The sequence below is a fragment of the Mesoplodon bidens genome (genome assembly GCF_964165515.1).
Source record: "Mesoplodon bidens genome assembly, chromosome: X".
Lineage (NCBI taxonomy): Eukaryota > Metazoa > Chordata > Mammalia > Artiodactyla > Ziphiidae > Mesoplodon > Mesoplodon bidens.
Window position 1 is genome coordinate 47,991,690 of NC_138163.1, and position 19,654 is coordinate 48,011,343.

The window sequence follows — 19,654 nt, forward strand, 5'->3', positions numbered from 1 at the left end:
TAAGTGCTATGAAGGAAGAGTATAGTTTCTATGAGGGTATATAGTGGAGGGATCTAATCTAGTCTGTGGAATCAAAAAAGGCTACCATGCAGCTCGGTGCTTTGTGACCACCTAGCGGGGTGGGATAGGGAGGGTGGGAGGGAGACACAAGAGGGAGGAGATATGGGGATATAGGTATATGTATAGCTGATCCACTTCATTATAAAGCAGAAACTAACACACCACTGTAAAGCAATTATACTCCAATAAAGATGTTTAAAAAAAAAAGGCTATCATGAACAAATGACATTTGAGTTCAGATATGAAGGATGTTTTGTTCCCAAAAATCAGGCAGGAACTACAGTAGCCATAGGATTTTTTGGCATTATCATGCCAAATATGTTTCCCATTAATTTAAGCTGGCAGTTGTTCCTCATATTTGAAAATTAATTTCAGAGAATTTTTTAAATTTTTGTTGAAGTATAGTTGATTTATAATGTGTTAATTTCTGCTGTACAGCAAAGTGACTCAGTTATACATATATATATATATATATATATATATTCTTTTTCATATTCTTTTCCATGATGGTTTATCACAGGGTATTGATATAGTTCCCTGTGCTATACAGTGGGACCTTGTTGTCCATCCATTCTATATATAATAGTTGGCATCTGCTAATCCCAAACTCCCAATACTTCCCTGCCCCTCTCCCCCTTGGCAGCCACAAGTCTGTTCAATTTTAGAGAATTTTTTAAGTGAGTCCTGGATTATGTATATTTATATGTGTTGGATTTTATTTCTGATCATATCTTAAAACAAACTTGAATCTGTTAGAAGGTCCCGTTTATTTAAAAAAGATTATTTAGTCCGATTCTAACTTCCCCAGGGATTCCACTTACCACAATTTGTTTTAAAATAGTTGAACTTTAGAGGAAACTTTGAAAATTATTATTAAGTATATTAATTTTTCTGTTTGTGGTTTGGAGGCATATTATTTTTGTATTTGGAAAAAATAAGAGGTAACTATGCAAAATTATTAAGCCTACAGAAATTCTATTTGACCTGTAACGTTTGTTATAATCTTATTCACATTTTCCAACTTTTTATGCTACTCTTATATTTTCAGGCTAATAAAATAGTTATGTAACTGAAACAACAGTTTCTCCCATAAATGCAGAATCCCATGAAAATCAAGTTAAAAAGAAAAAGCCTATCATTAAATTCCTTTAAGGTCCACAATTAATTCTCTTTAGCTTATGGGGATAGTGTGTGAACCAACTAGTCTATATATTCAGCTGCCTTTTTCAGCAAGTTGGAAAACCTCTCTTAAAGGTCAAGGATTAAAAGCAGCCACAGATCCATGGATTGAAGGTATTTGCTACCTCTGATCAGAACTGCATTTCCTAGTAGGTCTGTTCTTCTAAAACAACAGCCAGAGAATAACAGTGTGCTTAGCATTCTTTCATTATTTTATACAACATACTACATCACCAGTGTATTTAGGGAACAGCAGTACCTGCCCTTGTATGTCCATGAATTTGCTAAGGTTTTTTTCATTGATCAGAGTCCCAATTTAAATTTACCCCTCTAGATTCTAGAATCTTGACATTTTAAGGAACTTGGGAGCAAGCTGCTATTTTCCTGGATTCCACTCAAAGAGCCCCCTTGGTGTGTAAACACCGTTGTCTATTACACGAGAGGATAGAATAGGACTTAATGAAGAGAAACCACCTGTCTAACCAAACTATATAAGATACATTCCTACAATTCTGTTATTTATTGTTAAGGGTTTTATATTAGTTAGTTATTTGATTGGTATCTGGCATCTATTCTGCGATTTTCAGTTAAATAGAATACCTAATATGGGAATGCAAGTGGAATAAAAGAACACATGGGAAGAGTTAAGGGTAACATAACAACACCAACATACTGAGCTTCCAGCTCCTCTCATCTCATTATTGTCATCCTTTTCCATTTCTGGTTCTGGCCCTGCCCCACTACTTATCTTCTCAACCTTATATAGTCATTTAGTCTCCCCAAACCATAACACAATGAAAGTTTATACTTACAAAGGAAGAAAGACACGCTAGATGGCAGAACAGGCAGGAAAGGTAAGGAAATTAAGGGAGTAATATAGTCTCCCTATTTTCACCACTTCCCCTTGAGCACCTAATTGAAGCTTTGGTGGCATTAGAGTAGGTTTAAGTCCAAATAACCTTATAGATCCATTTCACATGGTAGGTACCATTACTGTTTATGAAGAGCCCTGAGTTTTAGATATGATATTAGATCTCAAGTAGAGGTAGAGGATAGCACATGACAATTCTCAGAATGACTTCTAGAGTTAGTTTAAAATTAAAATTTGAATACTACTTTATAAGTTATAATATATTGTACATACAGTGTATCATTTAACCCTCCTAACGACCCTATCATTTTTAGGTAATTCTTCCACAGGAGGAAAAGGAATGCCTGAATCTTACCAACTTCTTTAAGTTTACTTCCTGGAATGCTAAGACCCATAGACTGCAGAAGCTCAATGCTCTTTTGGTATTTTCAAAGGACCTAGTGTCCTAGAAATTACCTTTTTATGTGGTTGGATTTATTTGTTGGATACACAAAGCTCCTATAAAGTGTCTACTCTAGAGGGACACAATGATGTTATCATTTAACACTTTGAAATAGAAAATTAAAAGGTGGTACCCCTTCCTCAGGAAGTGAACACAAACCCCGGCCTCCAGGAAGTAGAAATCAGGCACCTCAACCCAATTAAAAGAATAAGAGCCAAGGCCAAGCTGCTCAGCCATGGCAGGTAGAACATCTATTGTATTGATGTTGGAGAAGCATCTAATCTGTAATATACGAAATCCTTCCTTAGACTGTAAACCATGAGGGCAAGAACCATGTCTCTTTTACTAACAGTTGTGTCTCCAGTGCTTAGCATGATGCACAGCACATAGTAGGTACTCAGTAAATATTTATTGAATGAATGGTAGTGTACAACATTGTAAACTTAGTCCATCTAGAGAGAACTAATCCTTAAAAAATTAGTTGCATTTGTAATGAGAGAAGATACATGAAGATAATAATCATTTTCTAGATTTCATATCTTTAATTTTTTTTTGGTTCGGTCATTTTGTTATGTGTTTGAACGGAAAATATAAGAAAGAGAAAGGATCTGGCTCCCAGATTAAGCTGATCATAAGGGGCTACAGAGATTGTTGAGGTGGCTCGGTGAAAGGCCCTTAATAAAACAAGGGAGACTTTATACTGCAGCTGTTTGCTGATATTCACAGACAGAACTACCTATTTTTATCCCTTGGCTACATTCCAATGAACTGTCCCAGCAGATGGAGCAGAGGGTAAGAACTGGAAGTGTTATCCTTTGAGTGAATAGTTGAAATTGTCAAGATATATAACCTCTGACTTACAGATTTCTAGAGAGTGATATGACCAGGTTAGGGATGCCTAGCCTAGTACCTCTGACTAGTGCTAGTGCCAGTTATCTGGTACTCTTGTTACCCTCTCTAGGGTGTACTCTGAGATAACCACCCTTTTCATCTTCCCCTAACTTTACTATTAGCAATCACAGCTATTTTATCTAGACAAGAAAGGCAGCTGCCCCATGGCCTTCTCCAGCTCTCTCTGTGAGTGGAAAGAGGCCGCCTTTACATTTATAAAGTGTGACTCTAATGTAGCAGAAGCGTTTATGTACACACAGACCACACAGGAAAATCAGTCCCATTACCCTGTAGTTATTTCCTATGTTTTTAACTTAAAAATTTTGCCCAGAAATACCAAAAGGAAGAAAAAAGGAAGGACTTTTTTTTTTTTTTTTTTTTTTTTTTGCTGTACGTGGGCCTCTCACTGTTGTGGCCTCTCCCGTTGCGGAGCACTCTCACTGTTGTGGCCTCTCCCGTTGCGGAGCACAGGCTCCGGCTGCGCAGGCTCAGCGGCCATGGCTCACGGGCCCAGCCGCTCCGTGGCATGTGGGATCTTCCCAGACCGGGGCACGAACCCGTGTCCCCTGCATCGGCAGGCGGACTCTCAACCACTGCGCCACCAGGGAAGCCCGGAAGGACTTTTTATAAGTGTTCTTCATTTGAAAGCCAGACATTCTGCCTACCTGTCTTAGGATGCTTTTTACCCTTCTGATTTCTTTTTTCTTGTGTAATTACAGCTTTGGCTTTACAGACAAAGTAATAAAGAAGAGCCAGTGTCCCATCGGGGTCTTTGGTAATGGTTTCAAGTCAGGCTCCATGCGACTAGGAAAGGATGCTCTTGTCTTCACCAAGAATGGGGGTACTCTCACTGTTGGACTCCTATCACAGACCTATCTGGAATGTGTCCAGGCCCAAGCAGTTATTGTACCAATTGTTCCATTCAACCAGCAAAACAATATCCTTTCTGGAAATGGAAAATGTTAGTTAAAAATTAGTCTAATCTGACTATTCTGATAGAAACCTCTTTCTACAGGTCGAATCCAGCTATCAAAAGTTTTCATATTTAAAGAGGTATTCAGGTGTCTTAAATTTAACTGGAATTTCACCCTATTAAATATTTTTTAAATAAATGGATCATTGACAGAATCTTAGAATTATATTGCCGTTTTCACCGTTAGGCGATTTGATCTATATACTATCTCCCCACTCCCACCACTCCTGTGGTAAAGTTCCCTAGGGCCTTCTCTTTTTTTTTTTTTCCCCTAAGGGTAGTTACATTTGCGTCACTCTCCTAGAAACATACCATTTATCAGCTTATCTGACAGCTGAATAGCTCACTTTTCTATACCTGGACAAGCTATTATTTCTGTTAGACACCAGGTGTCTTTACGCAGGCAGTATAGCAATAAAGTTTGAACTCATTGCTTCCAAAGAGTTGAAAAATTCAGCCTTTGAACTATTTCTTAAGTATAGGACTGTCTTAATTTACATTATATCTTTGAAGCTATATTCTGCAGGCATAACTGATTTTGGCTTTTGTCTCTACAACCTTTCTGCGTTTCCCCCCTTTCCTTTCTTCTGTAGCAGTAATGCCCATGCTTTATATCTATATGTCTATATTTTGTCTAAACGGGCAACCCAAAAGGCCGATCTTCCTGACTGATAGCATCCTCTTAAGATATTAATTTTTCTTTGACTATACTTGGTTTTACAAAAAATGATTATAACGGAGGATTCCTTGCCCAGCCTAGAAGCCATCTTGAACTATTCAATTTTCAACAGTGAAAATGACCTGCTGTCCCAGTTTGATGCCATCCCAGGCAAAAAAGGCACTCGTGTTCTCATTTGGAACATCCGCAGGTATAGTATTCCAAGAGTGATAGATTCTAATAAGCAAAAGCACTATGATGAAGCATATTTTAATAAATCGCTCTAGAGAAGCAGAGTAGATAAATTTTGCTACATGTTTGTATATCATTGCACACCTATCCTTAACCTTCTTAGAAGCACAGCTCTGTTTGAGACAGTGCTTCTTATTGGTAAAACGTGGAGCTTGATAAGATGGAGACCTACATACATATCCTGAAGCTATTACTGTCAAGACAGTTCAACATTATTCTAAAATCTTCAGAATCCATTACAAATATCTATTTTATATTCACGGACACTGTTTTGAGATAGGTCAATGATAGTTATTTTACCTATTTGCAGTGAAAATGAAGTAAGAGAAAGAGAAATTAGGGTAACAAAGCACAATACAATCTTTAAATAGTAAGGACCTCTGTATTACTGTTTTCAGAGTAGCTGGATTAGAAGTGGAAAAATCTTCAAAGCAGATATATTTGAACTATAATGAAGCTGGCTTCAGGTCATGTATTTAGAGCTAATAAAATAACCTAGAAATACTTTGGGATATGTCATTTGTTTAACTTTTTCATGTTAAATGGAGCACAGTGTCCACTGAAACCTAAAAACCTTTAATATAAAATAGAGGTGTTACTCTTATGTTTAATAGAACAGAGTATCAGATATATTCATTCTTCTTTTTTCTCCATAGGTCAAGTATTTTGCCTCATTTCTTAGTTGGGTAAAACTTAGATAAAAACCATGCTGCTTTATATAGAAAGTACTTTGCATTAAAAAGAAAAAAAGTAAGGTAATTTACATCTTCCTGTGTCCTACTGCGAAAACCTCAAGTCATATAATTTATATTATAAAGGATCATTTTCATGAGCCATTTCCAGTGATTTAACCACAATAAGCAGACTTTTTCTTTGTATATTGTTTCTCAGTTATATGGTACTAGGTGTTATATAAATAAAGGATTCTGTGGTCCAATAACTTTGGAAAAAGCTGGCTTAAACAAAGCTTACCATGTTGCTTTATTGTAGGACTTCTCGGAGGCTTTAATATGCTAATGTTATTTCAAAATACATTGAAGACGTTTAAGAGAGCAATGTAGAATGCAGTGTTTCCCAATTTCAAAAAAAATGTTTCTCCAGACCTCCTTTCCTTGGATGGTGAATGGTGAGCACCAGAGAGGACAGGGAATCTCCTCAGAGTACTTGCGTTAGAGTGGGGTGGGGTAGCAAGAGTCAGGATTATCCTGCAAAATACAGGATATACTATTATAGTGACATGAGCTTTATACAGGATACGTATCATAGTGGCTCTGGTTCAGCCCTGAAGAAGGAGCTACATTTTCAACACAGCAGCTCTGAGCTTCTGAAACCTCCAGTATGAGGGAGGTGTCCCTAGAGCTTGAGGTGGCTCTGGGAGCGAGGAATTGTTTCTCAATTTTATTTGATTATACAGGCTTTATTTATCTCTTTATTTCTTATTTAAGAGTATCTTGGGGGACTGCTGTCCCACAGAACAAATTTGGGGGACCATTGTTCTGATACGTATTTTTTCTCTGTAACCCAACATTTGTTTTGCATTTTTTCCAGTAACAAAGATAGGTCTTGCCTTTTTTCCCTGGCCGTTGTTAGTGATGTAGCCCAGGGTCTTGGAATGGACCATATTTAGGTGACCCAAAGGGACTTTGAGAAGAAATGGTCCTAAGGAAAACAGTATGAGTACTATTATATTTAAATGGTAATTCTAGAAGACTAACAAGTGTATGCTGCTTCTGTCACAACCTTTTTTTTTCCTTCTAAGAAATAGAATTAGATCTGGGGAAATCTTAGTAGTCCTTATACTACTGCTAAAGTTAGAAAGAGTAGGTTTTGATTCATCTATCTATTCATTTGGGGGAAATGATGTTGAATGACCTACCCAACAATACCCAGAAAGTTGGGATCTGTTTCCAGATCCTGCCTCGAGGATAGCTGGCATCCATTTGATTTATCAGATCACAGACATTCCCACCTTCCTTTTTTTTTTTCTTTCCTTCTGTGCTTTGTATCACATCTCTATGAAACTTAGTAGATTTGTTTAGGCTGGAAAGGCCCTTAAATATTGTGTGATCTTCAAAGCAAGTAATGTGTAGTTCCTTTGAATTGGTAGTCAGGGAAAGAAATAGGTATCTGAGTTTTGGCTCATGTTGTTTCTTTTCTCTTGGGTTCCTAGTGCATTTTTGTCCTTGGAGCCAGTTTTTGTTAGATTGGTACTTGTCTCTTTTACCCAGAAATAAAGATGGAAAGTCTGAGTTGGACTTTGATACAGATCAGTATGATATCCTGGTATCAGACTTTGGCACAGAAGAAAAAGAGACTGGTGGCATTACCTCTGAGCTGCCAGAAACAGAGTATTCTTTACGGGTGAGTAAGAGTGGTTTTTCTTCAACAATGAGAGGTAAGATACCCTGTAACATGAAAATATTATAAAACAAGATCTCACTTTAGTTATATAAAGATGACAACCTTTTGACCCTATGCTAGGATTCCTTTTCACTGTCTCCACTGAAACAGTGTAGCTAATATAGTCAGTAGCACTTAGTGTGGTAGTTGATTTAGAATAACGAGGTATAGAAACTGAGTCAAATATTTGCCCAGATTAGATCTCAGTTGCTAGCAGAGTCAGTAGATGGTAGCAACAGGGATGTCAGTAGAACTGGCAATATTGTGTAATAATTTTCCCTTCACTGTTCCATAGGCATTTTGTGGCATTCTATATATGAAGCCACGAATGAAAATTTTTCTGCGTCAAAAGAAGGTGACTACCCAGATGATTGCCAAGAGCCTGGCCAATGTAGGATATGATATATATAAACCTACCTTCACAGTATCCTTACAACTACATGAAGCTGACCTCTTTGTTTCAGGATTAGATTTCCAAGTGGGCACAGAAAAACAGAAACCTTTCCTTTTCCAATTCAAAAATGTGTGTTATAGTACAAACCCTATTTTAGGTGTCTAAGGAGGTATTTGTTGAATGCCAATCTGTGTGCCAATTTTATCAGAAATCAACTGGAAATTATTAAAATAATACAGCATCCTGAGACTTTAGAGATTCTGGTTCAGTAGATTCTGAAATCTCTTTTTTTAATAAGAAATATTTATTTATTTAAATGAATAGCCAGGTTTTAGAATCTCTGCTATAAGGACTGATTCACACTGTTTGGTTTGTACTGGAATTTTGTTATATATATATATATATATATATATATATATATATATATATTACATTGATTGAAATAAGCAAAATGTTGACTACCACTTGTTCATCTTTTGGACATACTATGATTTTTGCTGTACCAAGTCCAGACTTACGTTGATAAAAGTTAGGAGATTGGAAATCAAAAGTTGATTTTCTAGGGTGAGATAAATCTTCAACAGATTTGACATGGATTTCTTGGTACTTCTCATATTGGCAGCCACTCAGAGAAGTAATTACTCATTTTCACTTCTACCCTCCACCCCACCCCATTGCCCTGGGAATGGATTTCAGACACTTGAGGAAATCTTAAGATGAGCTTTGGAAATTAGGTCCATCTTTGTTGATGGATTTTGGGGTCAAAAAAGTCTTTGAAAGGGTGAGAGTTCATAAGCAGTTATGAAGAATTGCTCTTGTAATTTATTTTCTAGTAATAAGCTCAGCTCTTTGCCCAAGAAACATGTTCACACTCTGTTTGCTTTATCAAAGTCATTATCTAGCCTACTTTGTCTTTATTCCCCTGACCAAAAATTAGAAAATGCCGTTCCCTTTTTAAATAGCCATATGGTTGTTACTCATAAGCAGATTGATTTTCTCCTTTTGAAGAACACAACCCTTGTCTACTGTGAAAGGTTTTTTTAAAGCCCTAAACAAACCCAGCTTAACAAAGCCAGAGCTAACGTTGTTAGCATCTGTAGGTAAATTAGTTATAATATCACTATGTAGCTAGGATCTTTGTGCCATAGGTTTAACAGAGCCAGTCTAAAGAAGTGACTTTCAACTACTGTCTCAGGATATACCACATTTCTACCTCCAGCTTCTTTCTTCTGTGGGTTTCTATCAGGGTACCTCCTATGCATGCATTCTGAATGTACCTGAGCTCTTCTCAACCTCCCTTCCCATTAAACTGGTTACCTTTCCCTATTAGAATTTGGGCTAAACGAATTCACTATAGGCATGAGTAAAATGAAACTTCTAATAAAATGTCCCCTAAAGTCACTGAGGGAAAAGACTACTGATGCTGACTTATTTATTCCTCAGTTCAGTTAGCAAAGGCTCCTTCTCTCCTCTTGTCCTTTCTCCTTATTCTAATTTGGGGAATCTCCTACCCCAGTGTACTTCCACCCCATAATTTAGAATTTAAAAGTACACAACAGAAAGAATTTGACTGTCTTTATCTTTAAAATGTTAATTTTATGGTGTAGAATTTTGGTTTTTTGTTTGGGGCAGTTTTGCCCTGTTTTGTTTTTTCATTGGAATAGGGTCTTATTTGAGATTTGATTTGAGGTTCTGGAGTCCAGAACAGTATATGTTCTGAACCAAACATTACTGTTAATGTACCCACTCATATCATGTCTTCATATCATACCTGACCCACTTGTCACATGGATTTGATGCAAGTAGCTTGTTACTTAGAGGGGGTAATGGAGATCAGTTTTTGAAAAAGTAACAAAAATAAGTTTTCATTTAACTCATTTGGACATGAAGATTTCTTAGTATTTGTTTTAATGAAAATCTCAGTTTCTCTATCTCCTTTATCTTTCTCACTCCATTACCTTGGTTTTTAAATCAAATAGGAGCTGCTAAAAACTCATAAATTATTCATGTTTTATGTATAATACTTAGTTCTCTTGATTTCATTTATCCAAGCTTGTTAACTTCTTCCCATGAAATATATTACAACAGGGCTATTTATTGTCCTTTACCTTTAAAAGTGGTTTTGTTCTTCATGGTTTTGCTTTCATTGTGTTTTGTATGATTAGCCGGACTTACCTTATTGCATATAACTGTGTGAATTTGTGTTGTACCATGTATCTTACCTAGCAGCAAATTAAGCAATTAGCAAGGGTTAAGAAACATTCTGTGATTTATGAATTTTTAGATCACTGATGGTATTTTGATATATTTTCTTATAGTCTTTTCAATGTATACATTTATAGTATATATTTTTAGATGATACTTGTTTTTCTGAACATTTCCTAATGTTCCCAAATACTTTTCAAAGACATAATTTTAAGAGCTGCATAACAGACCATGTGGATACACCAACATTTATTTAGTCATTCCCTTATTGTCAAACATCTAAATTATTTATGTTTTTTTAGCCATTATAAATCACTGATAAACTTCTGTAACTCATAAACCTTTATGGTCTTCTCTGACTGTTTCTGTAGGATAAATTCTTGAAAGAGAATTACTTGTTCAAAGGTTAAGAATATTTTTAAAGCTATTGCTACTGATTTTTTAAATGCCTTCTAGAAAGGTTATACCAGTTTACATACAATGGTGTTTGATGTTTTTTGCTGTAATATAGTGCAAAATTTTGTGTGCTAAAGTTCCTGGTGTTTGTCTCCTTAATGATTTTTTTCTCAGAATAAGCAGGTGAAAATAACTTTTGGGTTCTCTTGCAAGAATAATAACCAGTTTGGAGTAATGATGTATCATAACAACCGCCTCATAAAGTCTTTTGAGAAGGTGGGATGCCAGGTGAAGGTGAGTAGTTAATGCTTCTCTGTCATAGAAGGCTGAAAAGAGTAGGAAGAGGATTTAAATTTTGCAAAAGGGATAGACTAATGAATGGCTTTTTACTCATCTTGAGATAGTTGTTAAATCTGATCCTGGAATTCTGTGTTACCAGTGAGCTGTCTTGTGTTCAAAAGCTCTTTCTACTTCTCATTCTTCATAGATGTCAATCAACCCAGGAGTTTTACTGAATGCATTTTCTAGGTAGCTGTTAATAAGAGGTAGAATTAGAGCACCAGCAACTCTGCCATGCATATAACTTTATTAATGTTTGAGGTAGCTCTTTCCATTTTCTTGGGGAGACAGTAAGGCATCGTGGAAGATGTATAAAATGTAGTGGTTTATGACCAGGATTTGAGGCCTGGCTTTTCCACCTAAAAGCCATGTAATCTTGGCTACATTGTTTAATTTCTCTGAGGCTCAATTTCCTTACCTGTAAAGTGGAAACAACGATAGTAATTTTACTTGCTCTGCCTACCTTACAATTTGCAGGGTTGAGAGATTTAAATGGGATAAATTATGCAAAAGTACTCTATAACTGAACTGTACAAATATTACCATCATCTTAAAAATTTGATGACAACTTAAAGTAGTAATATCCACAAGTATCCCATTCATTCCTATTTTACAGATAAGATTGCTAAAGCACAAAGAATGATAAACTGCTTTATATTACACAGTAGGACAAAGTTACATATGACCCAGGAGAGCTAGTTTTCAGCCCATATTGCTTTTCATTGTTATATCATCTTTATACAACTTGTTTGTTTGCCAGTCTAATTACACTTCTACTCAGTTCCTTCCATTAAAGTATACAAAAATGATTTAAAATCCAAAAATCTCTTGTATCAACTTGTAATTAATAATACTGCAAGTCTGACTCTCTTTAGCAGTTGTTTGGTGGCATACATATATAAAAATGGTTTATTTTAATGGAGTGTGATTTATATAGCATCCTTAAATTTTTGGAGTTTGGTTTTAGTTCCTTAGAACAGAAGTATATAACCTTGACTTTTTTTTTTAGCATTGTCATTCTTTGTTTAAGTGAAATCTTCTGGCAGTCCCATAATATAAAACAGATGAAAGTGTAGGTAGTGTGGGTGAGGTAGAGATGGCTATTAATCTCTGGAAAATCCTAGGAAATCTATGGATCACAGTTTGAAAATCTCTGCCCTGTAATTTGCCAGAGGTTCCAGTTCATTGTAATACTTGCAGTCTATTGGAGTACATTCTCAGTGTTTCTCTAGATATTCCTGGCCTCTCCTTGCCCGTGAACGTTATGTAACCTTTCTATTATTGTTTAGAATCAAAAGGAAGTGCCTCCAGGCAGTCAACAGTAATGTAAGTGTTGAAATTAATATTTTTCTTGTAAGCCAAGTCATGGAGAAGGTGTGGGAGTAATTGGAGTCATTGAGTGCAATTTCTTAAAACCTGCCTACAACAAACAAGACTTTGAGTACACCAAGGAGTACCGGTGAGTCACTCCCAACCTGAGGTGTTTCTGATGGTTTGTTCAGATATGATTATATTCTCTGAAACCTCTAAAATCATCTCTAAAAACCAGCCACATAAGTGAACTGAGAATCCTTTTAAATCTATTTTCCAAGATTAGAGATAAAAGGATTTGATTTTTAAATTAAAAGCTTACTGATACCTGATGTATGGAGCCCAACTGAAATAAACCTTAACTTTAAAAATTAGGGAAAGAGCATAGGGGTTATTTAGTAAAATACTTTGGTGAAACAAAGAGCTTTGGAATTGATCTTAATGAAAAGAGATGAGTGGACCTGAAGTTATTGAATATGTTGTGGGGAAAGCAGCAGTTTGAAGTTTGTTCCGAAAGATTTCCTTGAAGCCAGTGAACAGATTGAGAGGAAAGTATTGGAGCAGCAGGAAAAACATGTGTTTTCCCGGAAGCATCTAGATTTAATAGGTAAGACCAATAAAGAATCAGAAAGGGACTTGACATTGAGGCTGAACCAGCAAGGATATTTTTAGGAGACAGAGAAGGGAGTTGTTAAAGCCAGGATATAATAGTTTGTTTTAAAACTTGTGGGGAGGGGTGGATCATACATTCCTTCTTTCATCAAGTATTGTGAGATATCTCCTATGTGCCAGGTATTAGGGACATAAGAATGAAAGTTAAGAATCCTTGATGCCTATGAACAAATAGGACGAGATATATGTAAATAAGAAACGTAAATACCTATAGAATAGTTGCTTTAATAGGGGATGTATGCCAAATGGGAAGAAGCTTTAAATATGCCTAAAGGGATTCACAGAGCAGAATATGTTTGAGCTTAAACTTCAAGGAAAAATTGGAGTTTGCTAGGTGGATGAAGAGGGCGAGGAAATTCTAAGCACAGGGAAGTATTTGAAAGGGCAAAGGGTGTTCTGGGAGGATGGAGAAAGAAGGCATGAGGACATTTGGTGTCATTTTTCTAGAAATCTAAGTAGCAAATCTTTTCTTAGAGTGGGGGAAAAGTATTTCCCCAAATCTCTTTTGTTTTGTGTCCAAAACTGTAATAAAATTAGTTAAATGTTGTGCCTTAGTTTATATGAAACCATAAGAATTTTAGGTTTAGTATTTGACAGAACTATTTGGATGACAACCCCAGATTAATTTCAAGGTAATTGGTTCTTGGTCACTCGGGCTACTCAATGATTATAATAACTACCTGCCCTTAGTTTAAGTAAAATGCTCTTTTAAATATGAGTCTGGCACATAATGGAGATCTTTGACTAGGACTTGACTCACAAGAGTGAAAGTTTAGAAATGACATCAGTTTGACAAAAGTCTTAGAGCCAAGTCATTCTGTTTCTCTTGAGTGAAAGGAATAGAGAATTTCTGGTAATTAACCAAATAGTTAAGATTTGTGAAATCCAAATGTTAGATATTAAAAATTATGTAACATCCTCTTAAGCCGTCTCCGCCACCCCCCAATCTAGCTTTTAAAGTTTAGAGGTATTAGACGCTTGGTTTGTGATGTTTTGTTTCAGTATGATGGGTTTGAGGTAATGGCAGGGGAGACCAAATGGAGATATTCTATAGAGAGTATGTTTATTCAGCTAAACATATGGGACTTCTGGCTTAAGTAGCTTACTATCTGCTACACATTTTATTAAAAACAGAAAACTAGTATACTATCCTGCATACAGAGTCTTCTGAGGGTAATAAATTTGCATAACTCATCCCAATTCTGGCAGCATTTCCCTTTTTACTCAATTTATTTTATGTTAAATGAAAAAGGTCTTTAGTTAAAATATAAGGGAATTTGAGAGGGCGATTAGAGAAGGTTGTCTGCTATCACAAACTCATCCTAAGAGTATTATACATTTCAAAACCGCTATAAGAGATACCAGCCATCATACTGCTGGAATGTCTACAAATAAATCATTTGTAATATCACTTTTAATAGTTGTAGATATCAGATTTCAGCTACAACTATCAGGGCTCAAACTTCTAACATTTTTAGAGTGAATTTCAGCTAAAGAAATGCAGTCAACGCATACTAAGTGAACACCTCACTGGTACATGACACAGTGGCTAGATTTTGTGGAGTTTTCCAGAGAAATTTGAGACATGGTTGCTGTCTTTGAGGAGCTCACAGTGTAACTGTAATGACGGATTGTCACAGACACGAAACAGTTTAGAGAGCAATAAACTTGCTGTTTGATCAATCAAAACTAAGTGGTATGGTATAGGAAACATTCCCTGATAGAACAGATAGGGAAGGTTTTAGGTAGAAGGTATGACTTGAGATTTGCCTAAAGGATACAGGTTTAGAAAAGGGAGGGAAGGGAATTCCAGGATGGAATTATAGCGTGAGCTAAGTGACAGCAACTCAGAGTGGGAAGAATATGGGGAGTGGGGATAAGGGGATGTACGTAGAGTGAAGGGGAATGAAGTCAGATGGATAGAGTATGGCCCTGTCCTAGGGCAGGGGTTGGCAAATTTTTCTGTGAAGGGGCAGGAAATAAATATTTTAAGCTTTGTAGGCCGTACGGTCTCTGTCACTACTACTCAATTCTGCTGTAGTAGGAAAGCAGCCGTAGACAATAAAGGAATGAACGGTGTCTGTGTCCAATACAATTTTGTTTACCAAAACAGGCAGTGGCCCGGATTTGCCCCACAGGCTGTAGTTTGCTGACCCCTGTCCTGGAGCCACAGTTCCCAAACTGTGTGCCAAGGTGCACATAATGAACTCACAGAGGAGCCACAGGATGTTTAAAATTTTCGAGGGGAATACAGTGATATTGACTCTTGCCTAAGCAATAGAAATTGTTTTCTGTTGCTGTCGTAACAAATTACCACAAACTTAGTGCCTTAAGACAACACTGGTATATTGTCTTAGAGTTCTGTAGGTTAGAAGTCCATCATAGATCTCACTGGGCTAAGATCAAGGTGTTGGCAAGGCTGCATTTATTTCTGGAGGCTCTAAGGGAGAATCCATTTCCTTGGCTTTTCCAACTTTTAGAGGCTGCCAGTATTCCTTGGCCCATGGCCCTCTTCCTCCATCCATATTCAAAGCCATCAGTGGTGGGTTGCGTCATCACATCATAACACTCTGATGACCTTGCTTCTGTCATCGCTCTCCTTCTCTGATTCTGACTCTTTTGCCTCACTCTTCCACTTTTAAGGACCCTTAATGATTATGTTGGTAATTCAAGGTAATCTCCCTATCTTAATTAAGGTCAGCTGTTGAGTAACCTTAATTCCATCTGCAACCTGATTTCCCCCTTGACATGTAATCTAATATATTCACAGGTTTCAGGGATTAGGACATAGACATCTTTGGAGGACCATTTTTCTGCTACTACAGTCTGCCCTCTGGCCCCTTAAGATCCACTTACATCACACATGCTGAATACATTTACCCCATCCCAACATCCCCAAAAGTCTCGACTCTTACATCAGCTCAGTCTAAACTCTTAATGTAATCAGCTCAAAATTCCCAAATCTCCTCATCTAAATCAGGTATGGATGATACTCTGAGTCTGATGCATTTTGGGGTAAAATTCCTCTCCATCTGCAGATGTGTGTCTTTTTGTTTTCTTGTATTTACTCCCAAAATATAATGGTGGGACAGGCATAGGATAACAGTGATAGATGTTCCAGTTCAAACAGGGAGAAAAAATGAAGGAAAAAGGAATCACAGATTCCAAACAATTTCCAGGCTAACTCCATTAAATTTCAAGGCCTGGGGCTTCCCTGGTGGCACAGTGGTTGAGAGTCCGCCTGCCGATGCAGGGGACACGGGTTCGTGTCCCTGAGCCTGCGCATCCGGAGCCTGTGCTCTGCAACAGGAGAGGCCACAACAGTGAGAGGCCCTCGTACCGCAAAAAAAAAAAAAAAAAAAAAAAAACAACTTCAAGGCCTGGGAATACTCTTCTGGGGCTTTCAGCTCCACCCTCTGGATTTAAGGCTTTGTTCTCTGTCCTCATGGCTCCACCCACAGACTCATTTTTCCTTTTTCTTGAAGGGTAGCATGTATTTGTAGCTGAGTAGTTTCATCAGCCTGTTTCTTAACTCTAGAGTTTTGGGGGTCTAACTGCCTTCTTTCATTTATACTCTCTATGTCCCTTTCAGTCCAATCTAGCAGTTTTGTCCTTGTATACCATTCTCAAGAACCTTATGGGTCTCAAGTATATATCATGGATATTCACTCCATCAGACAAGAGACTCTTGACATGTCTTTCCTAGATAATCCTATTTCTGTTCTTGGCTTCTGCTGAGATGGTGGTGGAGATCTGATTCACGTGTTTAATCTTTTCAGAGAGCTTTTTGTGTGACTGAATACTTTGACCTTTTGATCTTCCTGAGATATTAGCAAAAGGTTGTCCAGCCACTGCCTTGGCTTTTTCTCTAGAGCATCTTTCTAAATTTTAGCATCTTTTGCAGTCTGGATAAACTGAGAATTTCCAAAATCATTAAGTCCTGGTTCCTTTTTGTTCAACAGTTCTTCCCTCAATTTATTTCTTTCCTCTCACATTTTATATAAGCAGCAAGCAGCCACCAGGCCACACTCTCAACAGCCTGCTTGGAAGTCTCCTCAGCTAAATGTCCAATTTTATCATTTACAAGTTCTGCTTTCCACATAACTGTGGGACACAATTCTGCTAAGCTTTCTGCCAGTATGTAACGGGGATCACCTTCCCTCAAGTTTTCCAATAACATGTTCCTCATTTCCTTCTGAGCCTTCACCAGCAACAATTTTAACATCCATAATTCTACTAACAGTCTGTTCACTATGATTTAGATATACTCTGAGGAAATTTGTGTTTTCTCGACCATGCTCTGCCCTTCTGAACCCTCACCAGTGGGGTGTTTAACATCCATATTTGTACTAACAGTCTATTCAAGGCAATCCAGGCAATTTCTGTAATGCTCCTCCAATTCTTCCACCCTCTGCCCACTGCCCAATTCTAAAGCCACTTCCACATTTTTAGGTATTTGTTATGGTAGCACCCCACTTTCAGGTACAAAAATGTTTACATTCCTCTTGATTATACCATATCTTTGTGAATCTGGGTTTTTTGTGATTGCTGTGATAAAAAGAAAGTAATACCAAAAATCAGTGTTGAATAAGAAGTGAGGGAAGTTGTGTCCAGTTTGACTCCAAGGTTTGAGTAGTTGTACAATACCCAACAGGCATACCCATTCCATTATAAGTAATTGTGGCTATTTAAGATTGAAACAGAAATATTTTTAAAATATATACATATATTTTTTCAAATGGACACTAAATTTTAGTACATAAATACTTATTAAGTTGTTTGGACATAACCGTTTAATAGTAATTGGAACCAGTACATATTTCTTTAGACCTAAGTGTGCCATGAAAAACCTGGGACACTAAAGGTACCATGAACTGAGATAGTTTGAGAACTTCTGTCTTAGAGGGACATTGGATAGAGTAGTTGATGCTTTAGGCAATGAGAATTCGTTGTGTATTCTTGAGTAGAGGGGTGACTTGAAACAATTCTATCTTAAGAATATAGTACATTACACTTATATACTGCTTTATGGCTTATAAAGTGCTCTACATGAATTATATCAGTTGATAAATCTGGAAACGGTGCAGGATAGATTGAAAGAAGGATTATATGCTATTTGAGTAATCTAGGTGTGGGGTGAAGGTGTGAAATAAGAGTAGCTGTGAGAAAGGAAGTATGTGACAGATACTGAAAAAAAGATTTAAAAATTTGGTGATAAATTAATAATGGGATAAGGGAAATAAAAGAGAGGAAAGAAAGATCACTTCAAAGCCTCAAATTTAGCAGACTGGCATATTGACAGGATCGTTGATAGAATAATGAGATTGGGGAAAGGAACAGTTTTGTGTAGTGGCAATAGTGGAAACTAGATTGTACGGGATTAAGACAGGAGAATGAAGAGGAGATAGTGGGTATAGACCACATACCAGGATTGGGGAAGTAGAAGGAAAGAGATTACTGGAACAGTGAAGTCAAGCCAGGTTTTTGCAAGAAGGAATAGGGTTTCAAAATACATGAGAATGGTGTCTTGATTGAGGTGGTGGTTACATGACTGTATGCATTTGTTAAAACCGATAGAACTACATGTTAAAAAGATAAATTTTACTCTATGTAAATGTCACCTCAATATTTTTTGCCCCAGTACATGAGAACAGAGGTTTATTTTTATTTTTTAAATTGAGATATAATTCACATGCCATAAATGTCACCATTTAAAAATGTATACTTCAGTGATTTTAGTATATTCACAAAGTTGTACAACCATCACCACTATCTAATTCCAAAACATTTTCTTCACCTCAAAAAGAAACACCTTGTCCATTAGAAGTCACTCCCCATTCCCCCTCCTCTCCAACCCCTGGTAACCACATAATCTACTTCCTTTATTTTTCAATTTTTTTGTGGTAAAATACACGTAACATAAAATTTACCATCTTAACCATTTTTAAGTGTACAGTTCGGTGGTATTAAGTACATTCATATTGTTATGTAACCATCACCACCATCCAACTCCAGAACTCTTTTTATCTAGCAAAACTGAAATTCTATACCTATTAAACAATAACTCCTCATTCCCACCTCCTCCTAGCCCCTGGCAACCACCATTCTACTTTCTGTCTCTATGAATTTGACTACTCTAAGTACCTCATATAAGTGAAATTATACAGTACTTGTCTTTTTGTGACTGGCTTATTTCACTTAATGTAATGTCCTCAAGTTTCATCTATGATGTACATATGTCAGAATATCCTTCCTTTTTTAAGGCTGAATAATATTCTATTGTATGTATATACTACAGTTTGCTTATCCATTCATTTATCAGTGAACACTTGGATTGCTTCACCATTTTAGCTCTTGTGATTTATAGTCTATATTTTGTCTGATATTTATATAGCTACCCTTGCTCTCTTTTGGTTACTATTTACATGGAATATCCTTTTCCATCCTTTCACTTTCACCCTATTTGTGTCTTTGTATCTAAAGTTAGTCTCCTGTAGACAGCATATATTTAGGTCATTTTTTTTATTTTACCCATCTCTCTGTGTCTTTTGGAGAGTTTAATCCATTTACATTTAAAGCAATTACTGATAAGAAAGGACTACTGTCATTTT

At 36.7% G+C, this 19,654-nt stretch overlaps 1 protein-coding gene across 2 annotated transcripts in view; it reads left to right on the plus strand.

Annotated features, from left to right (window-relative positions):
• MORC4 (MORC family CW-type zinc finger 4) overlaps positions 1–19,654 on the plus strand; it is a 51,004-nt gene that overhangs the window by 8,675 nt on the left and 22,675 nt on the right. For both annotated transcript variants that reach the window (XM_081221571.1, XM_081221572.1), the window contains exons 4-9: positions 4,163–4,380; positions 5,138–5,285; positions 7,555–7,687; positions 8,022–8,150; positions 10,896–11,015; positions 12,419–12,519. In XM_081221571.1, coding sequence (XP_081077697.1) covers positions 4,163–4,380; positions 5,138–5,285; positions 7,555–7,687; positions 8,022–8,150; positions 10,896–11,015; positions 12,419–12,519 — 849 coding nt within the window. The remainder of the gene's footprint in view (positions 1–4,162; positions 4,381–5,137; positions 5,286–7,554; positions 7,688–8,021; positions 8,151–10,895; positions 11,016–12,418; positions 12,520–19,654) is intronic.